Source organism: Eulemur rufifrons, chromosome 18 (genome assembly GCF_041146395.1).
Source record: "Eulemur rufifrons isolate Redbay chromosome 18, OSU_ERuf_1, whole genome shotgun sequence".
NCBI classification, from domain to species: Eukaryota; Metazoa; Chordata; class Mammalia; order Primates; family Lemuridae; genus Eulemur; species Eulemur rufifrons.
The window spans coordinates 12874739-12901139 of NC_091000.1; the positions used below are offsets into that span (position 1 = coordinate 12874739).

The 26401-nt window shown below is 39.8% G+C and overlaps 2 protein-coding genes and 1 long non-coding RNA gene across 7 annotated transcripts in view; 2 read left to right on the top strand and 1 right to left on the bottom strand.

The window, feature by feature from the left end:
• Nucleotides 1-1213: 1213 nt before the first annotated feature.
• Nucleotides 1214-25616, bottom strand: CASP3 (caspase 3). Of its 4 annotated transcripts, XM_069493530.1 has the most exons (8): nt 25594-25609; nt 10750-10823; nt 9984-10051; nt 7690-7814; nt 4824-4952; nt 4454-4629; nt 4041-4161; nt 1214-2894 (listed from the first exon to the last, which is right to left on the bottom strand). In XM_069493530.1, the coding sequence occupies exons 2-8, from the start codon at nt 10807-10809 to the stop codon at nt 2665-2667; spliced, it is 909 nt and encodes a 302-aa protein (XP_069349631.1). In that variant the 5' UTR covers nt 10810-10823; nt 25594-25609; the 3' UTR covers nt 1214-2664. The 4 variants fall into 4 exon arrangements, with proteins under 4 accessions (XP_069349631.1, XP_069349629.1, XP_069349630.1 ...); XM_069493528.1 differs by lacking the exon at nt 10750-10823 and having other exon boundaries at nt 25594-25616; XM_069493529.1 differs by lacking the exons at nt 10750-10823; nt 25594-25609 and having other exon boundaries at nt 7690-7810.
• On the top strand, nt 5929-16179 carry LOC138399058 (uncharacterized). The gene is made up of 3 exons (XR_011236081.1): nt 5929-6106; nt 7996-8068; nt 16056-16179. It is a non-coding gene; the product is annotated as an uncharacterized lncRNA (long non-coding RNA).
• A 170-nt stretch (nt 25617-25786) lies between the features above and the next one.
• The window catches only part of PRIMPOL (primase and DNA directed polymerase), a 31943-nt gene continuing 31328 nt past the window's right edge, over nt 25787-26401 (top strand). Inside the window, exons 1-2 of one of the 2 annotated variants that reach the window (XM_069493527.1) lie at nt 25787-25902; nt 26124-26170. The gene's annotated coding sequence lies outside the window, so the exon portion shown is untranslated. Of the gene's footprint in view, nt 25903-25922; nt 26171-26401 lie in introns of those variants that run through there. The other variant, XM_069493526.1, reaches the window with a different exon arrangement.

A 26401-nucleotide genomic window follows, 5' to 3' on the forward strand; every position in this document is an offset into this window, starting at 1 on the left:
TGTCAGTTACCAGATGACCTGCCCCAAGCCACGTGGCCCCTTCTTTAAAAGCCCATGATCTTCCTTATTCTGTGAAGTGGATTTCAGCATCTTCCCTTCTCCCTACAAGACTTGACGTCTGTCTTATTAAAAATTCCTTTCTTCCTTGGCATTTCTCGTTGTCTCAATAATTGAATTTTTGTGTGATGAGCAACTGGACCTAGGCCGAAAGCTCCTTGTGGTTGTGACAATAAGACTGCTGCTGCAAAGACAAGTAATGTGACAGGTTCTCTCCATAGGGAACGTGACCATTTCTCACTCCCACCAGCATGAGTGTAGTTTCCCCATGGCCTTGCCGACAGAATATGTTAAACTTTGGGATTTTTGCCAATCTGATAGATGACAGATGATACCTTAATCTGCATTTCTCTTATTAAGATGGAGATTAAGATCTTTACCTGGGTTTGAGGGGCATTTGGGCTTTTTGTGTGAACTGTCTGTTTATGCCCGTGGCCCATTCTTCTATTAGGTTGTTGGTCTTTTTCTTTTTAGAATCTGAGACCTCTTTATACAGCAGGGAGATTAGAACAGGCCAGATTTCCCTCAATACATTACAGAACCACAGCTTTAACAGGGGCTTAAAGAACTCATTCATGACACGCTCTACTCCTCGGAAACAGGAGCCCCCTGTTCCTAATTAGGACAATTTTATTAATATTTTGTTTCTGATTTAAAGTAATGTATGTTCATTACGGAAATATTGGAAGAAATTTAAAACCACCCACAGCTCCACTTTCCTATGTTCCTCTTCTAAGCATGTAGGGTACCAGGGAGCGTCGTCCCGGCGCCCTCCCCAGGGCACCCAGCAGTGCTTTGCCGTGTGTCCCTCTTGGGCTGTTTTCCTCCCCTTCCCCCATTATCCCTATTTAAAATGTACATGATGGAAAATGTTTCAAATTCAAAAACATGGTCATATTTAGGGACTCAGATGTAGGCAAAGCTAGTATCCTTCCTGGCATTGCAGTGGTTTTAGGCACAGGACCTTCTGAGAGGACCTGGGACACCTAAGAGCTCTGCTCACCCTATTCAGTGACTGCCACCACCTCAAAATGTCATTTGGTTCTGGTGCTTCCTCTTCCACTCTTCTGAATTAAGCTCTTGGTTAAAAATATTTTAACTTCCAAAAATAACAACAACAACAACAAAAAACTCAAACACAGTGGTAATTTTAAGTTTGAAAGTGTATTTTGAAATAAAAATGCAAAATAAATTTTTATAAAATGGTCACACAGGAACACATCTCAAGATACCATTCCATGCTGCACTTACTTAGAAAAAGTTACAGGTCTAGTCAAAACAAGTGGCTGTCATTTACAAATGTGAATTCCTTTCTTTAAGCAAAAAGAAAGCTCAGGTGAAATGCCAGACTGGGCCTCCAGGAGCGAGGCAGTGGCCAGAGGAGGGGCTCTGGCTGGATGACTTCTAGAGTCCTGTCGCCATGGTCCTCTTATGCCAGCGAACAGTATAAAACAGTACTACTATTTTCCTTTGATTATAAACTTCAACAGAAAAATAACTTAACATGATTAAAAATTTTACTACGAAGAGTACTGTAATTTTTATTGTGATGTACCACCTTTGAAAAAAATTTCCATTCCAGAAGTTTCTGATCTGGCTCACTTTCTTACTTGGTGATTTGTGCCTTGGGGCATCCTCCACGCACACCAGTACGTATGAAGAAACTAGCTGGTGGTCTTTCCCGAAGGTGCCTCCCACGGGGCAGGCTGTGCCTGTCTCTGCTCAGGCTCCAACCACCTGCTCTCTAATTCCAGAGAGCTATAAGTTATATTTTAGTATGTTCCTACAGAATTTCTTCATGTCATCCTGTTAATAATCAACAGTTTGAGGTTTTTACATAATAGCTCTTCAGATATTTTGCTGGTATGTGAAGCTCAACTGATGTGCACAGAACAAATACTTATATGCTGGCAGATCAGCTGCATTTCAGCACCTTATGGTTGTAGCTCCGTCCCCTCATAAATGCTACATTTTACCCTGAAGAGCATCAACTTAGTTTGCTCGTACTTCCTCTCAAATAAAATATTACTTTCTTTTTCAATAGTAAACGATGACTTTTTTTTTTTTATAACAAAGACGTGCTCAGGACAAACATCACAAAACTGTAACCTTAGATAAATGGTCTAAAAACACAGTTGACTCATCTTTGTACATCAATTCTAAACTAAAGGTTTGAGCCTTTGACTGTGCCCACGGGTCCCTAAGTTCTTCCACATAATCATTTTTATAGTTTGACAAAAACTAAAACGCACCTTCCTAAGTGGGAGGATGTCGTCAAAATTCCTCACTGCAATGTTTCATGATTACTTAAAAATTCATAGCATAGCATTTATTGCTAATTATGAAAGTTGTAAATTTATAATCATTTCCTTTCATAAGGATTGCACCATTATCCATTTTTATTTATTCCTAATTAAATTCAATTTCAACTACCTGATTTTGAGTCTGAGGTAGCTTTGTATTGGTTCTACTACCATGGAAGTGGTTATGTTTTGAAGTACCATCTGGAGCATTGGATTAGATTTAAATGTGAGCAGGAAATACAGTATCAGTTGTACTGTCTTCTCACTTGGCATACAAACTAAAAAAACCCAAAAAACCATTTCTTTAGTGATAAAAATACAGTTCTTTTGTGAGCATGGACACAATACATGGAATCTGTTTTTTTGCATGAAAAGTAGAGTCCAAGGAAAAGGACTCAAATTCTGTTGCCACCTTTCGATTAACCCGGGTAAGAATGTGCATAAACTCAAGCTTGTGAGCGTACTGTTTCAGCATAGCACAAAGTGACTGGATGAACCAGGAGCCATCCTTTGAATTTCGCCAGGAATAGTAACCTAGAAGGGCAAATACAACCAAGATACCATGAATATCTGATTTTATTTGGTTCTATAGATTATTATGTAATCAGAAAGGTAGAAATAAGTATAAACTTCCACAGATTTTATTAGTCAAAAGAACAGAAAATTACACCTTTGGTTTCCGGAGAAATGATGCTATAGGGGAAGAAAATGTGTGCTGTGCATACACCTCTGCTTTCAGCAAAAAAAGAGAATCGTGGACTGACATCACCATTAAATTACTGAAAGTTTTACTTTCTGGGCTCCCCTTCCAATAGGCAAGAATGGTAAACATGCAGAAGATAAGAAGATGCAAAAACAAACATGAATAGGAAGGACCATTATGGGTTGCATAGTGTTTCAATCAGATGCCATCTTATTTTAGTACTGATTTAGCCAAGAAATAAATTGCTTTGAGTGTCCTGTCTGTCTACAGGGCATCTGAATAAGTATAATAAACACATTGCAGAGAGTTCAAAAAGTCCCAAGGAGAAAATAGCATATTTATTGTACTTTTTTTCAGCTTAGCTATTAGACCCATTGCTTTTAACTTAGAAGTACTTCGCCCAGGAAGATGACTGGAAAATAATGGAAACCATATTGGGCATATTTAAAAATGTTAACACTGTTTACAAATACATCTAACTTTAAGCTTCTAAACTCTCTGAGATTCTGAGTTAGCTGTATGATCAACAAATATTTATTTTTAAGATGATGTGGAACACAACTGCAAAAAAGGAGAGGTTAACAGCATATTTGTATGTCATTTGTAACTTCTATCCTCTCTTATACTAGTCACATATTTATGTTTTTTATTTCCTCTCTTCCAAAGAATTCCTGGAAAACACACCTCTCTTCTACTCTGTGGCCACATAGTATACTATCTGGTATTAAGTTCATGGATGACACTGTGTTAGTCTACTCTTATATATGCATATTTTTTAGCCAAACTTGTGGCTAAAGACAACTTTTTGAGATTTCTCCATGATTAAGGTACGCTAAAATACAGACAAGTTAGCTATTCTTTACAGATATCAAAATCTTGACAGTCTCTGGAACATACTCTTGATCATTTAATTCTACAGTTAGTCACACTGTAATTCATTAAAAATCTACAGGGAACACTACGTGTAACTTTCTTACCAGGTGCTGTGGAGTATGCATACAAGAAGTCGGCCTCAACTGGTATTTTCTGACACGCCATGTCATCGTCAATACTGCTGTCTGTCTCAATGCCACAGTCCAGTTCAGTACCTCGGCAGGCCTGGACATTAGACAATAAAGATTTATTTTAAAAAATACTTGTGTGCACACGCGTAACTTATTTCTAAGACATGGGAGGGCTATGTAACAGTGGATGTTAATTATGCTGAGTCTTTTCGATATAAGTCTAAAATTAAAATTTACTCCATATCTAAGTGGTGGTTTAAATGAATAAAAAAGTAACAACAGTTCATTAGCCTCAGGAAGAAGAGTAAATCCCCTGGGTAATTTACAACTTAGTAAATTAACCCCTGATTAATCCTCAATAGCCAAATTGCTCAATTACACATTACCTGAATAATGAAAAGTTTGGGTTTTCCAGTTAGACTTCTACAATAATCCCCTCTGAAGAAACTTGTTATTTTTTTCAGGTCAACAGGTCCATTTGTCCCAAAAATTATTCCTTCTTCACCATGGCTTAGAAGCACGCAAATAAAACTGCTCCTTTTGCTATGATCTTCTTTAGAGACTGGAAAGATATTTACAAATAAGAAGAAACCCAACTTTATTCAACAAGCTTAGATATACTGTTTGGGAATAAGATGAAGAAATTGAGACAGTGTGAGTATAATTCCATAATTCTCACACTCCATTAAATGTACAAATATAGCTAGATCATAACATAAAATTGAACAACGAAAGTCAATGGTAATTATTTCTTACCATTGCGCATCAATTCCACAATTTCTTCACGTGTAAGATCGTTTTTATTTCTGACTTCATATTTCAAGTTCATGAATGTTTCTCTGAGGTTTGCTGCATCTACATCTGTACCTGACCGAGATGACATTCCTTGAAACAGAAAGAATTACTTTTAATTGCATTTCGACAGAAGAAAAACTACTTCGAAATGAAATGAACTATTCAGCAATTCACAAAATCCACAACAGATTCCTCCCTTTAAATGCTCAGAAAAGTCTAATTGTTTTGATCATGGTAACACAAAATCTCTTTAGTTTCTTAGCTTATAAGACATTTCATATTATAAGCTTTATCAGTGTCATAGCCACAAGGCGATCTTTCACAGCTGCTCAGACAGTAAAAAACAGAAACAACTTACATGTCTAACAGGGGTTTGAAAAAATAAATTATGATTTATTTATATAACGGGGTATCATGCTGTCATTTTGTAGATAAAATTTTGCCAACAAATGGTCATTGTTTAAAAAAAAAAAAAAGACCAGAAAACACGTGATCCTGTTTTTAAGAAAAAATTATATATGCAATACATGCACACATCTCACACACTCAGAGGAACTGCATTTCTTTGATTCTAACTTCCTAACAAATTTAAGATTGTATTATCACTTTCATATTATCTTTCCAGGGGAAAAAACAGAAACATTAATACTGTCATGAGGCATTCTGCTATGGGTAATCTCCCTGACATCCTTCCAACTACCACGAGACAGTTATCCCTGCTGGCTTCCTTTGCACAGATATGAGACATGCAGCTGTAAGATAACTGGTCCACAGTAACATAGCCGGTCTTGGGGCTGTACCCGGGGCTCCTCGGCTTCCTGACGCTCCTCTATAGCACCTTTCACATTAATGTACAGGGTGACTGTATGATGTGCTAGATTTCAAAATGCTTAAAATGTTGGTGGGACTGTACACACCACAGAACTGAGTAAATTTGACACGTGTGAAGGCTATATACAAAAAGTTTAAATATATCTCCAAAATATTGCTTATCTCTGGATAGTGTGATTATGAGAGATTTTCATTCTTCTCTTTTTGCCTATCTGTAATTTCTAAAATTTCTATTATGAGCATACATTGTTTTTATCAAATTAAAATGAGATCATCAAGGTTTTGTCATTGGAAAGGCTGAGGACACCGTGCAGCTGTGACAAGGTTTGTGGGCAGCACAGAACAGAAAACACCGACTGCCTGAGATGCTGTGGGAACCTGGCCTCCAAACTTCAAACGAAGGGGAGCTCAGTGTACGTACTATCCAGACTACTGGTCTAAATATTTGGGGGGCAGGTGGTGGTGGAATGACATGCTTTTTGTTTGTTTGTTTGTTTTTTAAAACAGGGCAAAATTCTATAGGAAGGCGGCATCACAACTAAGTAGAATTATAAAATTCATAAAGCAAAAATAAACAAGTTTTTTAAATTTAATGCTTGAAGGTGGTATCTCAACTTACAGTCAAAAGTGATAAAAATGGTGCCATTTAGAGACCTATTTTCAACTCTCCCCTCTCACTCCTTATAACGAATCTAACACCAAATTCTGCTTATCTCCCCAGGGTAATCTGGCTTTCTTCCATTTTCAAACCATTCTGGTAGGGAGTGCCCTAAATTAGATCTACTGCATCTAGTTTCTCTAATTAAAAAGTAATTCTAATATGAGTAATATGCCAATTCAAAGAATTATCACAGCATCAACTTAAAAATGAAAAACAGGGCAACAGTTAAAATGTTCATTCAAATGGGAAATTATGCAAAGTAAATGAACAGTATTTATATTTAGGGCCTGTAGTATTATATAATCATTATAGTAACAGATATGAAAATTGTGCAGCAACACGGAAAAGAAAATGCCATAAGTGGAACAAACAGGATACAATATTGCTTCCATGTTACAAATAAAATCAAGCTTTAAAAAAAAAACTGTCAAGAAAAAATATCAAGTAATAACACCAAAATGTTAATTAGCTTTCTGGGGACTGTGAAGGATTTTATTTTCTATATTTTCTAAAAAAATTTCTAAAATATATTATTAGATTCAAATTGTACATAGCACACAGGCTGAGAAGCAGACCTGGCAGTCAGGCCACGGTGCATTTGGGGAGTAGTTTCGGTGGAGAAAGATTCAAGAGGGAATGGGGAAAAGGGACAAGGGCCAGCTTAAATTACAAGTATTCAAAATTGAAGAAGGAGAGGAGAGAAATAGCAGAGGAGAAGCAGGTAAAAGACAGGTCTCTTTAAGATGAGGAGTCCCTGTTAGCTTTGCAGGCAAGGGGGAAAGGAACAGACCACGTGAAGATAAAGGAAGTAAAGCAGAGCAGAAGGTGGAATAAGGGATCAGGCTTTCAAGTCAGGCAGAACAAGGCTCTGATCCTAGTCTGCAGCTATACTGTCTGTGTGACTGCGAGGCTTTTAACCTAGGAGGAGTTACTTTCCTGTTGTAAAAATGAAGTGAGACAGTATCTGTGATGTGCCTCGCAGTCCTACCACTTACTATTTGGAGAGAACCTTCCACTGGGATAAAAGCGGAGGCAGGAGGGTAAAGTAGTAAGGGTTACAGGGAAGCAGGGCAGAGGGGGCCCAGCACAGGGACAGGGGGCCCAGCACGGGGACAGGCCGGCTGCTGGGAGGAGGAGACTGAACTGGGTAGACGAGTTAAGAGTTCACGTGGTGTTGTAGGACCCGCGGGGCACTGCCCTATCTCTGCCTCACACTACTCTGTGTCCTGGCTTACTGTCTAATCACACATCAATACTGCTTTTTATATTATATCAAACGTATTAATACATGGCACAAATATTTGAAAAGGATCAAAAATTATGTCAGATACATACCAGTGCTTTTATGAAAGTTCTTATTATTAATTATTATACATAAACCCATTTCAGGATAATCCATTTTGTAGCTATTGTCCAGGGACATTCCAGAGTCCATTGATTTGCTTCCATGGATGATCTTTCTGTTTGGAAATCAAACAGTAGTGTAAAAAAGGCAGAAATGACCAACCCTTCCGTTTACATTAATACAACTTCTATAACTCGTAAGAACAGTTGACAGTTGTTTAGTGTTATGTACCCGTGCTATGTACTTTGTGCTACAAGCCTTTCCTCATTTAAATTTCACACCAACACATTTAACAGGAGGAAATAACCTGCCAAGGGCCAGTAATATGCCGAAGGTTACGCAGATATTGTGTCGGAGCCAAGGAGGAAGGTAAGCATCTGGTGGATTTCACAGTTCAGCCGTTTAATGTCTATGCTTTATGTTTTCCTCTAAATTTTAGTAAAATTTCATCAAATATCTTTTATAATTTAAAAATTTCTTATAACTTTATGAAATATTTTATTCTTTGAGGTAAGAGTAAAATCTTAAAAATTATCCTGAAATGACAGGAAATCAACAAAATGCAAATATAAAAAGTCACTTATCCTAAAACCTCTACTATCTAGACCAGGGATCAGTAAACTTTTTCTTAAAGGCCCAAATATTAAGTGTTTTAGGCTTGGACGTCACCTGTCTCTGTTGCAGCTACTCAATTCTGCTGGTGAAACTAGCTCAGGACAATATGTAAATAAATGGGTATGGCTGTATTACAATAAAACTTGACAAAAACAAACCACAAGCCTGACCTCTAATCTAGACCAAGAATCAGGAAAAAGTAGGTCTAGGAACAGCCAAACACTGAGACTTAAAGTCCCTGTACTAATGCACTGAATTTTAGAGTATTTCGGCCGGGCGCGGTGGCTCACGCCTGTAATCCTAGCACTCTGGGAGGCCGAGGCGGGTGGATCGCTCAAGGTCAGGAGTTCCAGACCAGCCTGAGCAAGAGCGAGACCCCGTCTCTACTAAAAATAGAAAGAAATTATATGGACAACTAAAAATATATATATAGAAAAATTAGCCGGGCATAGTGGCGCATGCCTGTAGTCCCAGCTACTCGGGAGGCTGAGGCAGGAGGATCGCTTGAGCCCAGGAGTTTGAGGTTGCTGTGAGCTAGGCTGACGCCACGGCACTCACTCTAGCCTGGGCAACAAAGTGAGACTCTGTCTCAAAAAAAAAAAAAAAAAAATTTTAGAGTATTTCACATTATACACAATTTTTAAAATGTTGCTGGAAGAAGATTAAAAGTAGCATATTAAAGGAGTCAAGGTCACAAAAGAGCTATTACATTTAGGTAGAGGTGAAGAATCCCAACTTTTACAGAGAAAACCAAAACCCTGAAAGTTGAGTGACTTGATCTTCTGGTCATACAGATAAACTCTCTAAAATGGGATTGCATTTCAAAGGTTTAATGTTTAGAAAAATTCCTTTGCTAAACATTATGAAATCCTTATTGGTAACTCTTTAATAGTATTTCTGTAATACTGTTGCTTTAAATAAAATTAGTTTGCAATTCTCAGGGAGGTCCAGAATAATGTTACTGGGTCTTAGAAATAAACTTTTAGAATTAAAAGTATTACAACAGATCCCAAATGAATAATAACAGACCTGAATTAAACGAAGAGTGTTTGAATTTTTATTTTCTTCCTTTCCCCCTCTGCTAGTTATTAGAAGCATTAATAAGCAGACTGTTCCAAAAAGGAAGAAAAAAACAACAGGTAAAAAATAACCCATAACTAGTCAATTCTTCTCTAGACTGAAAATTGGCATTGCATTTTAGTCTTAAAAACTCATAAATAGTATCCTGTAGTATGGGCTTTATAATTAAAAAAACAACCCCCCCCCAAAAAAACCCCTCATAAACCAGAGGCCAAAAAACTAAAAAACTACCCCCAAACATAAAAGCTCTAAACCTACAGTGATTTGGGAAGGTACAGAGCACCAGACTTGTGAGTTCTGCCTCTCCTGAGGCCTTCCTCTGGTGCCAGGACCAGGTGTCTACCTGTGGGTCTTTCCCTTCATCCTCCCCACGGTTCTGTGAAAGTTTTTTACCTCCGTTTTATAGATGAGGTTCAGAGAGGATAAATTAATCTATGTAAAGCTACGTGGCTGTCTGAGGTAGGAAGTCCACTTGGTCTCCCTGGCTTGAGAGCCCATATTCTTTCTGCTTTCCCACTCCTCAAAGCTTGCTATACTCTTTACATACCCATCTTTCTCTGATTATAGAGGATTCCATTTAAATACTCACGTTTCCAAATTTTTAATGGATTTTGAATCCACTGAGTTTTCAGTATTCTCCATGGATACTTTTATTAACTAGAATATAAAGAAAATGGAAGTTAATGAAAAAAAAAATCAGTAATAAAACCACTGCATTATATTAATTATCTCAAGTGTTTATTTCTCCAAATTAATAACCCAGTTTCACCTCTACTATTAAAGATTTCTTTGAGTCAGATCTGGGGAAAAGGATCCTTTGCAATAGCACATACAATGTAGCTAGCATCTCTCTCTCTAACTGAGCTATGAATTATACATATTGAATTACATTAAGTACACAGATGGAAGTGTGTAGCTTCATGAATTTTTATATTTGTATACCCTCACCAGATCAAGATAGAGGATTCCCAAGAGATACAGTACCAAAAATCCCAAACTTCCATATAATCTTTACTCTTAAAATGTGTTTTGGAATCCCAACTGTCATTTAGGGTAGTGGAATGGCCTAGGAAACCTAGAAATAAGAACTAAAGTTTCTGCTTTCATTCTTCCATCAAACAATTGTATCTTACACAGTGAAACAGTCCTTATAAGCAAAGCAACTACCACTCATTGGGCACTTAATATATACTAAGTACTTTGCTAAGCTCTCATCTGTAATCTTCCCAATAATTCTGAAAGTCAGGAAACCCAGATTCTAGTGGTTAAGTGACTTTGTCAGCAGTCACAAGCTAAGTGATGAGCTTCTCTTCCCACTCTGCTATACTGCCTCCAAAGAAGCCAGCTCCTTCTACCTGGCTTCCGGAGTTCTGCCAGGTATTCTCTGGGTTTCCAGAAGCAAAGGTATTTCCCATGGTAATCCACCTACCTAAATAAAGAAGATAGAGAAACAAGAACAAACACAAAACAAAAAGCAAGAATAAAAAAATCTTTTTTTTTTTTTTTTTTGTAGGATCGGGGACTTGCTATGTTGCCCAGGCTGGTCTTAAACTCCTGGCCTCAGAGTGCTGGGATTACAGGTGTGAGCCACTGTGCCTGGCCTTAATTTTTTTTTTTTAATTTTAAAAGAATCTTTTATTTATTTATTATTATTAGTTTTTTTAAATTCTTATTTCAGCATATTGTGGGGGTACAAAAGTTTAGGTTACGTACATTGCCCTTGCCCCCTTCCTCCCAGCCCCAGTCAGAGCTTCAACCGTGTACATCCCCTAGACAGTGCGCATCGCACTCATTATGTATGTATACACCCATCCCTCCCTCACCCACATCTGCCCAACACCCGATCAGTGTTATTCCTAAATGTGCTCTTAGGTGATGATCAGTGAAACCAATTTGATGGTGAGTACATGTGGTGCTTATTTTTCCATTCTTGGGATACTTCACTTAGTAGAATGGGTTCCAACTCTTTCCAGGAAAGTACAAGAGGTGCTATATCACCATTGTTTCTTATAGCTGAGTAGTACTCCATGGTATACATATACCACATTTTATTAATCCACTCATGTATTCATGGGCACTTGGGTTGTTTCCACATCTTTGCAATTGTGAATTGTGCTGCTATAAACATTCAGGTGCAGATATCTTTGTTATAGAATGTGTTTTATTCTTTTGGGTAGATGCCCAATAATTGGATTGCTGGATCAAATGGTAGGTCTACTTGTATCTGTTTAAGGTATCTCCATATTGCTTTCCACAGAGGTTGCACTAGTTTGCAGTCCCACCAGCAGTGTATGAGTGTTCCTGTCTCTCCGCATCCACGCCAACATTTGTTGTTATGGGACTTTTTGATAAAGGCCATTCTCACTGGAGTTAAGTGATATCTCATTGTGGTTTTGATTTGCATTTCCCTGATGATTAGAGATGTTGGGCATTTTTTCATGTTTATTGGCCATTCTTCTGTCTTCTTTTGAAAAATTTCTGTTCATGTCCTTTGCCCACTTTTTGATAGGGTTGTTTGATTTTTTTCTTGCTGATTTTTCTGAGTTCTAAATAGATTCTAGTTATCAGTCCTTTATCGGATGTGTAGCATGCAAAAATTTTTTCCCATTCTATAGGTTGTCTGTTTACTCTCGTGACAGTTTCTTTGGCTATGCAGAAGCTTTTTAATTTAATCAGGTCCCATTTATTTATTTTTGTTGTTGCTGTGATTGCCTTTGGGGTTTTCCTTATAAATTCTTTGCCTAGGCCAATGTCTATAAGAGTCTTTCCCACATTTTCTTCTAGAATTCTAATAGTTTCACTCCTAAGGTTTAAGTCTGTTATCCACCGTGATTTGATTTTTGTGAGAGGTGAAAGGTGTGGGTCCTGTTTCAGTCTTCTACATGTGGCTATCCAGTTTTCCCAGCACCATTTATTGAATAAGGATTCTTTTCCCCAGAGTATGTTTTTGTCTGCTTTGTCAAAGATTAGATGGCTACATGAGGATGGTTTTATATCTGGATTCTCGATTCTGTTCCACTGGTCTGTGTCCCTGTTCTTGTGCCAATACCAAGCTGTTTTAATAACCACAGCCTTGTAGTATAGTTTGAAGTCTGGTAAATTAATACCTCCCATTTTGTTCTTATTGCTTAAAATTGCTTTTACTAAACAGGGTCTTCTTTGTTTCCATACAAAGCGTAAAATTATTTTTTCTATATCTGTGAAAAATGATGTTGGTAATTTAATAGGGATTGCATTGAATCTGTAGATCACTTTGGGTAGTACAGACATTTTAACAATGTTGATTCTTCCAATGCATGAGCATGGTATGGTTTTCCACCTGTTTACGTGCTCTGCGATTTCCTTCCTCAGTGTTTCATAGTTCTCCCTGTAGAGGTCTTTTACCTCCTTAGTTAAATGTATTCCTAGGTACTTTATTTTCTTTGTTGCTATCATGAAGGGCATTGAGTCTTTGATTTGGTTCTCAGTTTGACTGTTATTGGCATATATGAATGCCTCTGATTTGTGTGTATTGCTTTTGTATTCTGAGACTCTACTGAATTCATTTATCAATTCCAGGAGTCTCTTGGTTGAATCCTTGGGGTTTTCTAGATATAACATCATATCATCTGCAAAGAGTAAGAGTTTGATCTCTTCCGTCCCCATTTGGACCCCCTTGATTCTGCTCTCTTGCCTGACTGCTCTCACAAGGACTTCCAGCACTATGTTGAACAGCAGTGGGGACAGTGGCCGGACTTAATTTTAATGTTTAAAGTTGTGGTAAAATATACATAAGATTTACCATTTTAACCATTTTTTAAAGTGTACAGTATAGTGGCATTGAGTATAGTCACACTGTTGTGATCCATCCCTGGAATTTTGTATCTTCCTAAAATGACACTCTATTCCAAGGGCCCCCTTTTCAAAGTCTCTTGGAAAACATAATTGCTCCCTTTCTCAAAGCTAAGTTCCTTCCTCCCTTCTCCCCCAGTGTTGTGTGCAGCTATGACGGGGAAAGAATATGGAGAAGAGTTAAGTGTCATCATTTCAATTTAACCAAAGAGGGGAATGTTGTACTTTCTCCTAAAGCCCATCCATGTTTTGCATTTCTATAAAAAGCTCCTTGCTTTTCTACCATCCTACTTCCTGTAGGCTTTCCAGAAAACCAAGGGAGGATGTGAGCACAGTTGGGATGAATCATCTTTTAGTTAGTAAGCAAATATTTACATACTTTATGCAAGTACCATTCTAGGCACCAGGACAGAGTGGAAGACAAGCCAAAGTTCCTACCTTAAAGAAGTGTTCACACTAGAGAGAATAATTTCACAGTAGTCCTCGCTTACCCAAGAAGTATAGAATCCAGGACCCCCAGTGGATACCTAAAAAACCTCATAGTACTGCACCCTCTATGAACCCTGTATATACTATGTTTCTCCTTATACATACATAAACTTATAAGTTTAATTTATAAATTAGGCACAAACAGATTAACAATAATAACTAATAAAGGTCACTGGAACATAAGCATTGCGATACCTGGACAGTTGATCTGATAACTGAGGTGACTACTCAGTGACTAACAGGCGGGCGGAGGGCACAGTGTGAAGATGCTGCACAAAGGGATGATTCCCGTCCCTGGTGCGACGGAGCGTGATGCACATGAAGCTACTCAGAATGGCCTATAATTTAAAGCTTATGAATTCTTCATTTTTAGAATTTTCCATTTAATATTTTTGGACCACAGTTGACCGTGGTAACTGAAACCGAAGAAAGTCAAACTGTGGATGGGGGGGACAGACTACTGTAGATTGATACTAAGATTTCAGGTACTGGTAGGAGCTACAAAGAAAATAAAATACAATAAAGTAATAAACTGGGAGTGCGGGCTACTTTAGCTAAGGTGGTCAGGGAAGTCATCGCCGGGGTGACATTTACACTGAGATCTCAGTGACACAGAGGCTGCCAATTGAGGCTGACCTTGCAGGGAAGGACTAGCAAGGACAAAGGCCCTGGAAGAGCTTGGTGTATTCACAAGCAGAAAGCAGCCCAGTTCTGCTAGTGCAGGCTGAAAGAAGGGGAGCAGTAAAGGGAGACGACATAGGAAGGGAAAGGCCAAATAAGGTCTTGGGAGATGAGAGGAAGGAGAAAGCATGGCACATTTTAAGCAGAAGAGGGACAGCATGCTTTAAAAAGACTACTCTGGCTGCTGAGTGCAGAATCAACTGCAGGAGGCTGGAATGGAAGCAAACAGGCCAATGAGAAGCTTTTTAGAATAGTCCAGACAGAGATGATGGTAGCTTGAATTACAGTTGAACAGTGGATGTAGGGAGTCTGGAACTCGGTACAGATCGGGCTAGAGATACACTGGGGCTTCCTGGTATTTAGGTCTGTTACAGGAATCAAAGCCAGGAAGAGATTAAAGAGAAGCGGGTGAAACAGGAGAAAGCAGGTGAATGCAGAAGTCTCTCCAAGGAAAGCGAGTCCAAGCTTTTCAAATCTTGCTAAGAAGCCAACTCAGATGAGAAAAGAAAATTACAGGCTTTGTCAAGAATGTCACCGGTATGGTGGGGTCTATCAGGAAAAATTGTCCAAGACTTGGAAATGGGCAAAAAGAATTACTGGATATCATTTCAGTGTGCACAGCTGGGCATTATCTAGAGCAGTGGTCCCCAACCTTTTTGGCATCAGGGACCGTTTTCATGGAAGACAATTTTCCCACGGATGCACATTACATTTACTGTGTACTTTATTTCTCTTATTATTACATTGTAATAATATAATGAAATATAATGAAATAATTATACAGGCCGAGCATGGTGGCTCACACCTGTAATCCTAGCACTCTGGGAGACCGAGACGGGAGGATTGCTTGAGCCCAGGAATTTGACGTTGCTGTGAGCTAGGCTGACGGCCACGGTGCTCTAGCTCGGGCGACAGAGCAAGATTCTGTCTCAAAAAAATAAAAAAAATACAATTCACCATAGGTTGGAGACCCCTGATCTAGAGGGGTTATCTGATTCTATAGGTTGTACTCTTTCTGACTAACCTACCACTAGACTACTTTACAACTCTGTAGGAAGTTAATCCATAGAAAATGGATAGATAGCTATGCAAATGATCCTTGTCTATAACAATGAAAATGGATTTTGTCTTGTAATGATGCAAATGATTTCCATGCTATAGAAAAGACTGACCCTCCCCCCCGTTAAATTTATGGCCTTACAGAATATCAACCAGTTTTGTATCTATTATCATATTCATTTCATCATACCCAACTGTCTACATCTATGTTTGTTCTTCAAATTCTCCTCTGAACTGGGCTTATCATCGTACTGGTCCCATTATTATTATTAAGACAGGGTCTCACTTTGTTGCCCAGGCTGGAGTACAGTGGTATGATCATAGCTCACTGCAATCTCAAACTCCTGGGCTCAATCAATCCTCCCACCTCAGCCTCTTAATTAGCTAGGACTAAAGGCGTGCATTACCAAGCCCACCTAACATTTGTTATTTTTTTGAAGAGATGGGGTCCTGCTATGTTGCTCAGGCTGGTCTCAAATTCCTCGTCTCAAGTGATCCTCCTGCCTGAGCTTCCCAAAGTGCTAGGATTACAGGTATGAGCCTGTAATTGTTAATTGAATAAAATTATTTCACACATGTTCATTTTATATTTGTATGACAGCCAAGTTTTTAACTTTCTGAAAAGGACCAATGTTGCTGCAGTGGGTTGAAGAGAGAATGTGAGAACAAAGGTGAATAAAGACAATAGTGAGTAGAAACAATCCTTTCTGGTTTTGCTATGAAGGGCAAAGGAAAAATAGAATAGTAGGTGTCAAAAGACAAAATTACAACAAATTTAAAGATTGAATTGGCTTTTATTTGTGATTTAGAATCGGGCAACACCTCATTCTTTAAAATAGAATTGAGTGTTCTGAAGAGCAGAAGAGTTTAGCTTTATAGACAGAAAAGGACTGAAGCAGCCAGGTGCTCATGGCTATAACCCCAGCACTTTGGGAGGCTGAGGTGGGAGAATTGCTTGATGCCAGGAGTTTGAGACCAGCCAGGGCAACACAGCAAGACCCCATCCCTACAAAAAATAAAAATATTAGCTAGGTGTGATGTGTGATGGCATGTACCTGTGGTTCTAGCTACTAGGGAGGCTGAGGCAGGAGGATTGCTTGAGCCTAGGAGTTCCAGATTACAGTGAGCTATGACCATGCCACTGCACTCCAGCCTAGGAGACAGAACAAGACATTGCCTGTAAAAAAAATAAGAAGAAAGGGACCGAAGAAAGCAGAAACAGAGAACAAAAAGCACACTGGTCGTTTCAATGTTACTTTCTTTATAAAGGTTAAGGCAGAGGGGATTTCCTTATCATACCAGCTAAAACTGGCCTGTTTGGGGATTATCTCTTTCTACTGATTTCTTGGAAAATCAGATAAACAACTTGGTTTTAGATTGGTGGTGTGGAACTTGAGCACAAGTAGCTCCATTTTGGTTTGGTCTATTGGGTATAGTGTAGGAACTAGGCCCAAACCAACAGTCTCCTATGATTTTTTTTTTTTTGAAGGCAGAGTTTCACTCTGTTGCCCAGGCTGGAGTACAGTGCTGTGATCATAGATAACTGCAATTTCAAACTCCTGGGCTCAATCAATCCTCCCAGTTCAGCCTCCCAAGTACCTGGGTCTACAGGTGTGCACCATCAAGCCCAGTTAACATTTCTTATTTTTTTTTGAAGATGAGGTCTTGTTATGTTGCCCAGGCTGGTCTTGAATTCCTGGACTCAAGTAATCCTCCCTCCATAGACTCCAAAAGTTCTGGGATTACAGGCATGAGCCACCACGCCTGGAGCTCCTATAAATTTTATTTAATAAAAGAGACAAGGGGTAGAGGAATTTTCTTGTTTTGTTTTGTTTTGTTTTGTTTTAAAGACAGTCCATGTTAAGGCCTGTTTTTATGCTGATGAGAAAGTGAGAAATGAATAAGGCAGGAGTAGACAGTGAAGTTCCTGAAGGGATAGAAAAGGCTTGGGCATCCAGCTTAAGAAGAAGAATTCACCTCAGATGAGAACGGGGACAGCCCATCCACTGGAATGGGAAAGAAGACAAGGTACCCTGACACAACACAGGAAGGCTGATGAATCCGACAGAAAGGAGGATGAGGTACATCTCATATGATTGCACCAATTTTCCCTGTATTTTAGAAGACAAACTATGAGACAAGAATCCCAAAATGTCCTCATTCTATAGTCTCATGTGCACTTACTCATCAACTTTACCAAGTAATACCAAAAACTAATCCTGCACAAGGCTAGCAAAAGTGCATGAGATAGGTATTTTCATGCACTACTGAAAAGAACATAAACTGGTGAGATCTCTTCAGACTCTCTTGACAACATGTCCCCCTACTCCCTAATAAAAACCTTAAATTCTGATTTGGTAAAATTATACTACTAAGAATGCATCCTAAGAAAATAACCCCAGGGGCTGGGGGTAGTAAGGAAAGAATATGCATTATTTACTCAAAAATTGAGACCCTGAGAACAGAGAAATAGTTCTGGTGTGTCCATACAATGACTAATACAGACATAAGTTTTTTTTTAAGAACTTACCAAGGACATAGGAAATGCTCACAATATAAGGGTAAGTGAAAACAATCTATGAAAAAGTATCATCTCAGGCTGGGTGCAATGGCTCACACCTGTAATCCCACCACTCTGGGAGGCCGAGACCAGCCGGAGCAAGAGTGAGTACCTGTCTCTACTGAAAATAGAAATATCAGCTGGGTGTGGTGGTGCGTACCTATAGTCCCAGCTATTAAGGAGGCTGAGGCAGGAGGATCGCTTGAGCCCAGGAATTTGAGGTTGCAGTGAGCTATGGATGATGCATGCCACTACACTCTAGCCTGGGTGACAGAGTGAGATTCTGTCAAAAAAAAAAAGCATCATCTCAATGAAAATATACACAAGGTTGTGTTACTTACACAATCTCTTTACATATTAACATATTTATTAACAGTGGCTATCTCTTGGTGATGATTACTGGCAATTTATCCTTTAATATTCTTCTCTATCTTCTAATTTTTCTATAACATTTGCATTGCTTTTAAAGTTAAAAAATAGCAACAAATATTATTTTATAAAATAATATCAACAAAGGCAGACTACATCGACCAGGTTTGTGCTAGGCAATTTCAACTCTCAGCCCAGTTTTAGGAGTGACAAAAGTAGGGGTATTCTACTGCTATCGAAGAATAATAGCAACCCTTCCTTGTCTGCACCATGCTCTGTACTGTGCTCCAGTCTACCCGCCTTTCTCTTTTTCTTTCATATATACAATAAACATGTATTAGGTACAAGGAAATCTTGAACCATAATTACTGTGGAGTTCAACTTGTCCTTATGCATGTCCATTCCAGTGAGCAGACCACAAGACAAAATAATTATCCATCTGTGGTTGAGGAACAAGGTGTGGTTAATTTGGTTAACTGAGAGAACACTACAGGGTGGCTACCAAGTCCGGAAACACAGGTGAATACATAACAAATGGTTTATTGATACTGCATTGCAACCCATGAGAAAATATCTTTGTTTCAAGACTTTATTTCTAAACTATAGAAAATGAAGTGAAAATACAATGGGCCTCATCAATGATATACATACTGCAAATAAGCCTTATGAAAAGGTGCTCCACAAGTCATCAGGGAAATACAAATTAAATGAGATACCACTACACTCCTGGTAGAATAGCCAATATCCAGAATACTGTCAACACCAAATGCTGGTGAGGATGTGGAGCAACAGAAATTCTCATGTGTTGCTGATGGGAATGCAAAATGGTACAGCAATCTTGGAAGATGGTTTAGCAGTTTCTTATAAAACTAAACATACTCTTACCATATGATCCAGCCATATGGTAAATATGTGCTCTTTGGTGTTTACCCAAAGGAGCTGAAAACTTATGTCCACACAAAAACCTGCACACAGATATTTATAGCAGTTTTATTCATAACTGTCAAAACTTAGAAGCAACAAGTAAGTGAATAAATAAACTGTGGTATACCCAGACAATGGAATATTATTCAGTGCTAAAAAGAAATGAGCTGTCAAGCCATGAAAAGTCACAGAGAAAACTTAAATGCATTATTACAAAGTGAAAGAAGCCAATCTGAAAAAGCTATATACTGTACAATTCTAACTATATGGCAATCTGGAAAAGGCAAAACTGGGAAGACAATAAAAAGATCAGTGGTTGCCAGGGATTAAGAGGGAGATAAAGAGCACAGAGGATGTTTAAGGCAGTGAAACTACTCTGTATGATACTATAATGGTGGATAAATGTCACTGAAAATTTGTCCAAACCCAGAGAATGTACAGCACCAGAAGTGAACCCTAATATGAACTAGGGAGTGCGAGTGACAACGAGGTATCAGTGTAGGTTCATCATGTGAAACAAATCTTCCACTCAGGTGCAGGAGGTTGATAACCGGGTGGGCTGTGCATGTGTGGGGACAGGAGGCATAGTGGATACCTCTGCATCCTCTCAATTTTGCTTTGAACCTAAAACTGCTCTACAAAATAAAGGGTAATAAAAAATTAGGAAATAAGACTTAATAAAGATAATAATTTCTGAATATGAACCTGAAGCTCCTGACAGTGTCCTTTCCAGTCCCATGGTTTCCCTTGAATTGGCCCTTTGAATGAGATTGTCAAATGCAGGGTTCCCAGTATGTGCTTAGGACACCCGAGTGCCCATCAGTTCCCACCAGTGACCAAGGCCCTAAAGGTCTCCTTTGGAATACTTCTGCAAACAATGCAGTAACTCTTGGGCTGAAATACTGACTTTTAATAAGTTTTTGTCTCTTGCCAGCAATAAAGCTGTGGGATAAAATCATTCCCTCTTTGTGACTGGTAACAGTAGCTTTACATAGTGACCAGCTTTCCAGAATTTTATAATATTTGCTTCTTAGCTCAGACCTGTGTAAGATTTCATCTAAATATTAAGAGTAATTTCCTTTCTATACATCAAACTGACTTTCTAATCAATTATTAAAAGTTAAGAAAAATTTCAGATGCATCAATCTCAATACAATTATAAGGTAATCATTTGATATTAGATACACCATAGTTTTAGTAATGTAGTTGGTGGCTGAAAGAAAAACATGAATTCTTTTAGAATGGGATTTAAAATAATGCCTTAGTATTTTATAAGGATTTCTCTGGAACAAATACTATAATGTATTTAGTTTCTTTCATTATTGGTACCTGAACAACATATACGGCTACAGTTATTAGTTGATCTTGATATACTACTAAAAATTTGTATGATGGTAAATAAAATCCTTATAGTACTAGACATGTGCACATTTGTTCTCTACTTGTCATCATCTGCTTTTTCCACGTGAAAGCACCAGATCTGTCCTCTTGGGAGCAGAGCTTCAGTTCCTGCAGAGCACACGTAAGTGTTACACTTAGCATTACCTCACCTCCATTAGCTAATGCCCAGCTGGATACAAATTATTCTGGAGATGGTGATCTCATCTCAGAAGGATAAAAAATTATCTTCTAAGGAACATAATTACTGACCTAAATGATAACAGGAGTTTAGGTTCTTAGAACATACTCATTTGGCAAAACACAAATAGGGAAAATAACTGGGGTTTAAAAAACTTATGCTGGCACAGCAATGGACTTAACACTAATTCCTTCTAACTGTGCTGATGTGTGTAATTCTTTGTGTCAATTCAGGATGCTGATGATAAGAAAGCAAATTTCTGAACATATACTAGGTCATGGCCAAGTTCTAAGTAGACCAACAGACAGACTCAGGTCTCACGATCACTTCCCTAGTTCCTGGAATCCCTTCAACACTTGCCATCAAAGCTACAACGGTCAGATCTTCAAAAGTTAAAAAATGTCGCCAGTATAAATTTACTGTCCCTCTAAAATAGATATTTAAACATTTCAAGCTGTATTTTCTTAAAGACGTAAAAAGTTGGAATGTTTTCCCTAATTACATGGTGGTCAGCCAATTATTCATTACAATAACAAAGTAAAGCAAAATACATTATCTACAGACCTAGGGGGGAGGAATAAAAATTTCTAAAATTGAAATTTCTGTATTAAGCTATAAATATTAACGATTTGAAAAAAACCCCAATTCGTTATGAAAGAATGAAAGTTTGAAAGTGTGCCTGTGGTAGAAGATTCAAAATGAGATATTAAATTAGTATAACCAGTTTTAGAGATTCTTAATCAGCTAATCTGCCTCCCATCATTAGGCTGTTCTTGGTGCCTATCCTACCAGGGAATCTCTGAGCTAAGCAATAAAACCTGGTCTCATCCCTAAGAGTTTTTAAATATCAAATGAGACAGTGATCCAAAATGGTTCATTTCTGAATCATCTCTATGAATCTAAATATTTTTAAAAAACATGTATAAGATAGAACAGTAGCCAAAGAAAAGGAACCATGGCACATGTGATTCAAGTGTTGTGCACAAACTGCTGTATACAGACAGTTCCCCTTGCTGCAGGCTCATATAGCGAGTCCCTGAACAAAAATGTTCACAGGTATTTCTACTTAGTCCTCTCAATGACACTCTGGAGCATAAGGATCCGCATTTTATAGTTTAATGATTGAGGCTTAGAGAAGTTAAGTAACTTTTAAGTGACAGAACCAGCATTCAAACTATGATCTGTCTGACTCAAGAAGGCAGTGCCCACTATACTATAGACCACTTAATACCATTCAGGAGTGACACTACTAAATTTCAAGGAAGGAAACAAAAATCCATAATCTCAGAAGCTCTAAGATGAGATAACGAGCATAAATAACATGATAGAAACTGACTGCAGAGATACAAAATAGCATATAGTACACTTAATTCTAATTAACAAAAAACATGCAATGATTGTGGCATTTCTGATGCCACTGGATAATTTACTTCTAAAAGTAAAATAACCAGTTTCATGTTCAGCATTCAGTATAAGTCATTAAGACACATTTTCTCTGTCTCTATTTGCCTCTAAAAGAAAGGTGAAGCATTTCCAGTATGACTTCTGGGAAGACTACACTTCTGTCAAACAATTTGAAAAAGATCAGGGTTACATTTATTACCTATCACAGGACAGTCTCAAAAGCAGTCACATTTTCAGATTTAGTAAATGAAACAGAAAGAAGATCTGTTTCACAATAGTTTGGATAAGAAAACACTTTTCCTGTAATGTATAGAGGTTTTATTGAAATCTTTTCCCATCTGGTCTCTGAATTTCTTTGGGGACATATAAGAATTACCAAACTGGTTATTGTCATTGAGCCTGGTGAAGTCAGTCTGTTAATATTTATTAGAAAAGCAAGCAAACAGGAAAGTGAACTTAAATACAGAATAAACCAAGTTCAGTTGTACCATACGAACAAATAAACCATCCTTTCTTTTTCTCTGGCACGGGCCACATAACCAGGAAGACAGACTAGAACGTTCCCCACTATTCAAAGCCTCCGAGTTTATGCCACAAGTCAGAGAGAACATAGTACTTACTGTATGAGAGGGGTCTGTAGTCCCCTCTTTCAAATGAAGTCCTAAGATGATAAAGGGAGAAAATGGGAAAGTCCTTGCAGACCTAAATATTTTGTATGAAGTAAGTGTAGAATGGAGGATCTTGGATGCCTTTTATAAAAATTACAAAGGCCTCATCACTCCCACTGAGAACCACTGCTTTGTAGAATTAGATTCAGATTTAAAAACACTTGATTAAAGAAATCCCGCCTGTAGAAGGTTTGAAACTGTCAAAAGTCAGAGTTAGCAGCATTTATTCATTTGATATTTGCACCATTAATAATTTACTGAACACTGCTATGTGCAGAATGCTGTATTAGACTCTGAATGTATAAAGCAGTGGAAGACACAAAGACCCTATCCCTATTCAGGGTTTATATTTAATATCAATGTTTACTGGTATTGAAAAGTGGCTCAACAAACAAAGCAGGTGCCAGACTGTGTTCAATACTTAACCAGATAACTATCTTACTCTACTGTAATATAGAAGCTCTATAGGCAATATGTGAAGGCAAGAACAAAACATGCAGTGAAATAACTAACATTACATAAATCTAAGAATTCCCACATTTTGTTTAAGGCCCAAATACCAGTGCTTCCTATCTTTGGGGAAGAGCTTGAAGAACTATCTATTAATAATACTAAGCACCAGAATCAGTGTAATGTCATTCATGAAAATAAAGATTGCTTTTTAACATTAAAAGGTGGATGATGCAATAGGAGACTATGGTAAACTGGTTTGAAAGCAAAACAGTAAAGCAGCATTGTAATTGCCTATATCAGATAAGATGCCAGTCTCTTCAAATGGCAGGAGGCAAGGCCTTTTTTCAGGATAGCAAAAGCAAATCTGATTCAATAAAGTCCAATGTTTCATTTCTTTTACTTTGAACAGGTTTTATAACCACACTCCAATAAATTGTTCATTCATTCCTTAAAATACATTTTCACTTTCAAAAGCCTTCTTTTGCAAAAGAGCAAAGCAAAACCAAAGCTCAACTATCATGCTGTGATAGGGATGATTTAAGCCTTACATGTCATTTTCAGAGGTTGTAACCAGAGCACAAAGTGGCTGAGCACATTTTCATACAGGCTGGTCTAACCTCCTTGCTTAGCCCCTCCTGCTATCCTGCATGTTCACACTGTTACAGTGACTCCATATTTCACCTCTACCATTCTTTTCTAATCCACATTTTAATTATAATTTGCTAAATAATCCTAAAACAGATTTACTTTTTCCAAATAAGGCATAGTTATTAAAAAGAATAATACTATAGTAAAAACACAAACGGATGGGCATTCACTTGTGCCAGGCCCCTGGATTTGGGGAAAGACAATAAGGTGCACCATGATAAACAAAGTCAGTCACTCATGGCATCTGCTTACCATCTGGTAGGGAAGACAGCAAACAAACAACTGCAAAGGATATGACATGTGCCTTGAACTGCTTAATGAGAGCAGAAACGTAAGTAGGAGCTCCTATTCTAAGCACATGTGATGGGGTAAGAAAGGGAATGCAAAAGTGTTTCAGGCAGAGAAAGGTTTGAGGGGAACCTGTGCCAAAATGAAGATAAAGGCAGGGGAGGGTTCTCAGGACCCAGCCAGTGCCGGGCTCTGTTAACCAGTTAAGGGCTGGGTTTCTCCCAGGCCCGCTTTCCCTCTGTCTGTGTGTAAAGAATGCACTGGAAGTGGGGAGACAAAGGCTGCTGTGGTCGGGAGAGAGCCCAGTGTGGCTGACCTCAGAGATGGGAGAGTGGACAGATTTGGCAGACACTGTGGAGGTCACCAAGGCTTGGTGACTAACTGGGGAAGAAGCGGGGTGGGCGAGAGAGAGCTAAGAGGGATGGTTTCTCGTTTCCTGCTTGGGTCCCACTTACTTCTCAAGCAGACCCACTGAAAACACGAGTGACAAGAGTGAGAAAAGCACTCTAATTCAACGTGGCCTAAGGGATTTCAAGGCTGCCCACGTCCGACTTTGGCCTTGGATACATAGCCACAGGTATGAGCTGGAGGGATTTATTATACAATTGGAGTTTAATGCTCCGAATTAGGTCTCTAGAAGAACTAAATCACACAGTCAATACGAGAAAATCTGGGCTCCAGACACAGAAGGCAGCAAAGACCAAACACCCTGGTCCAATAAAGGGAGGATCAGCCTCGAGGGCCAGTGCCTCGCTGTCAGGACCGGGCCGCCGCCCGCTCCTCCCTTCCCGATCCACACCTGGGTCTTCGGGTCGCTTTTCCAGCATCCGGCTGCCTCCCGCTTCCAGTTCCAGGCTCCTGGGCCCCTGGCCCGGCCGCCAGGCCTCCCACCATCTACCCCAGCCCGGCCTCCCGCCCCCCGAGCCCGGTGTCCCTGGGCCCGTACCTCCCACCCCCCGAGCTCGGTGCCCCGGCCCGGCTTCCCATCCCGCGGGTCTCGGCCCCCGGGCCCAGCCTCCAGCTCCCCGGGCCAATCTCCTGCTCCGCGGGCTTCAGCGCCTGCCCCCGTCCCCGTCATGGTGGCAAAACAAAGGATCCGCCGCCCAGACGTGCTCATCTCCTCCGGCTCCCTGCAGCAGCTGCAGCCCCGGGCAGGTCCCCGGGGCGGCGCCGGGCTTGGGAGGACGGTGGCAGCGGGCCCAGGGCAGTCGGCGCCACGGCCAAAAGCGGCGAGGGCGGCACTCACCGCACAGCCGCCTCACAGCCAGCAGCCGCTCGCCTGGCTCCGCGTCTAGAGGCTTCCGCCGCCCGCGAACCCAAGAGGTGAGCTCGGGAGCCAGGCCCCCATCTGCGCCGCCCCCGGCCCGCCCCTCTCGGAACCCTGCGCGCCCCGCTCCGCCTTGACACGTCCCTCCATCCCGCTCGAGCTCCGCCCCGCTGGGATCGGCGCCGCCTTCCCGCCGCGGCTCGCCCCGCCCCTCCTCGCCCCGTGGGGGGCCGCGCCGCGTCTGCAACCCGAGGAGCGCGGCTTCCGCCCCGGCGCGGCCTTCCGGCGGTGAGTAGGTCGGGGTTTGGAGGGTGCGCCCCACCGAGAAGCGGGGCGGGGTGGGCCTGCCGCCCAGCGCGAGCTTCGGGAATGCGGGGAGCCGGCCAGCGCTGGCAATCTCTGCTTCCCCTCGCATTGCCTTAGGTTACCCCCGGTTCCCTGCCCTGAAATCAAAAGCCTTAACTGCCCTGCTGGTTCCCGGCCTGTTTTGTGTCACGAACTTGCTTTAGACCCTGACACAAACTGTGAATCGTCGCAGAAGACTGTACCAACACACGTGAGCACAAATTCTGCATCAAATTTCAAGGAGTTCGTAGTATTTTAAGTCAGGAACCTCATGGTAGAACCAGCCTGTCCCAGCACTTGTGTCTATTCGGGTACGAGTCAGAGGTTATATTCCGTACATAAATGTACGTAGTTAGATATATGGCTACCATTTTTGAGTGCTTATTCCGTGCTTTTACATTTTCATAATAACATTTTCTTATTTCGTCCTTTCAACAATCCC

Bases quoted from the DNA above. Each gene is read 5' to 3' on its own strand.
- CASP3 (XM_069493530.1), bottom strand. From the start codon at position 10,809: ATGGGAAATACCTTTGCTTCTGGAAACCCAGAGAATACCTGGCAGAAC. The intron at 10,052-10,749 runs GTAGAAGGAGCT...TTTATATTCTAG, and splicing joins GGCAGAACTCCGGAAGCCAG to TTAATAAAAGTATCCATGGA. The intron at 4,162-4,453 runs GTAATGTGTAAT...TCTAATGTCCAG, and splicing joins CCAAACTTTTCATTATTCAG to GCCTGCCGAGGTACTGAACT.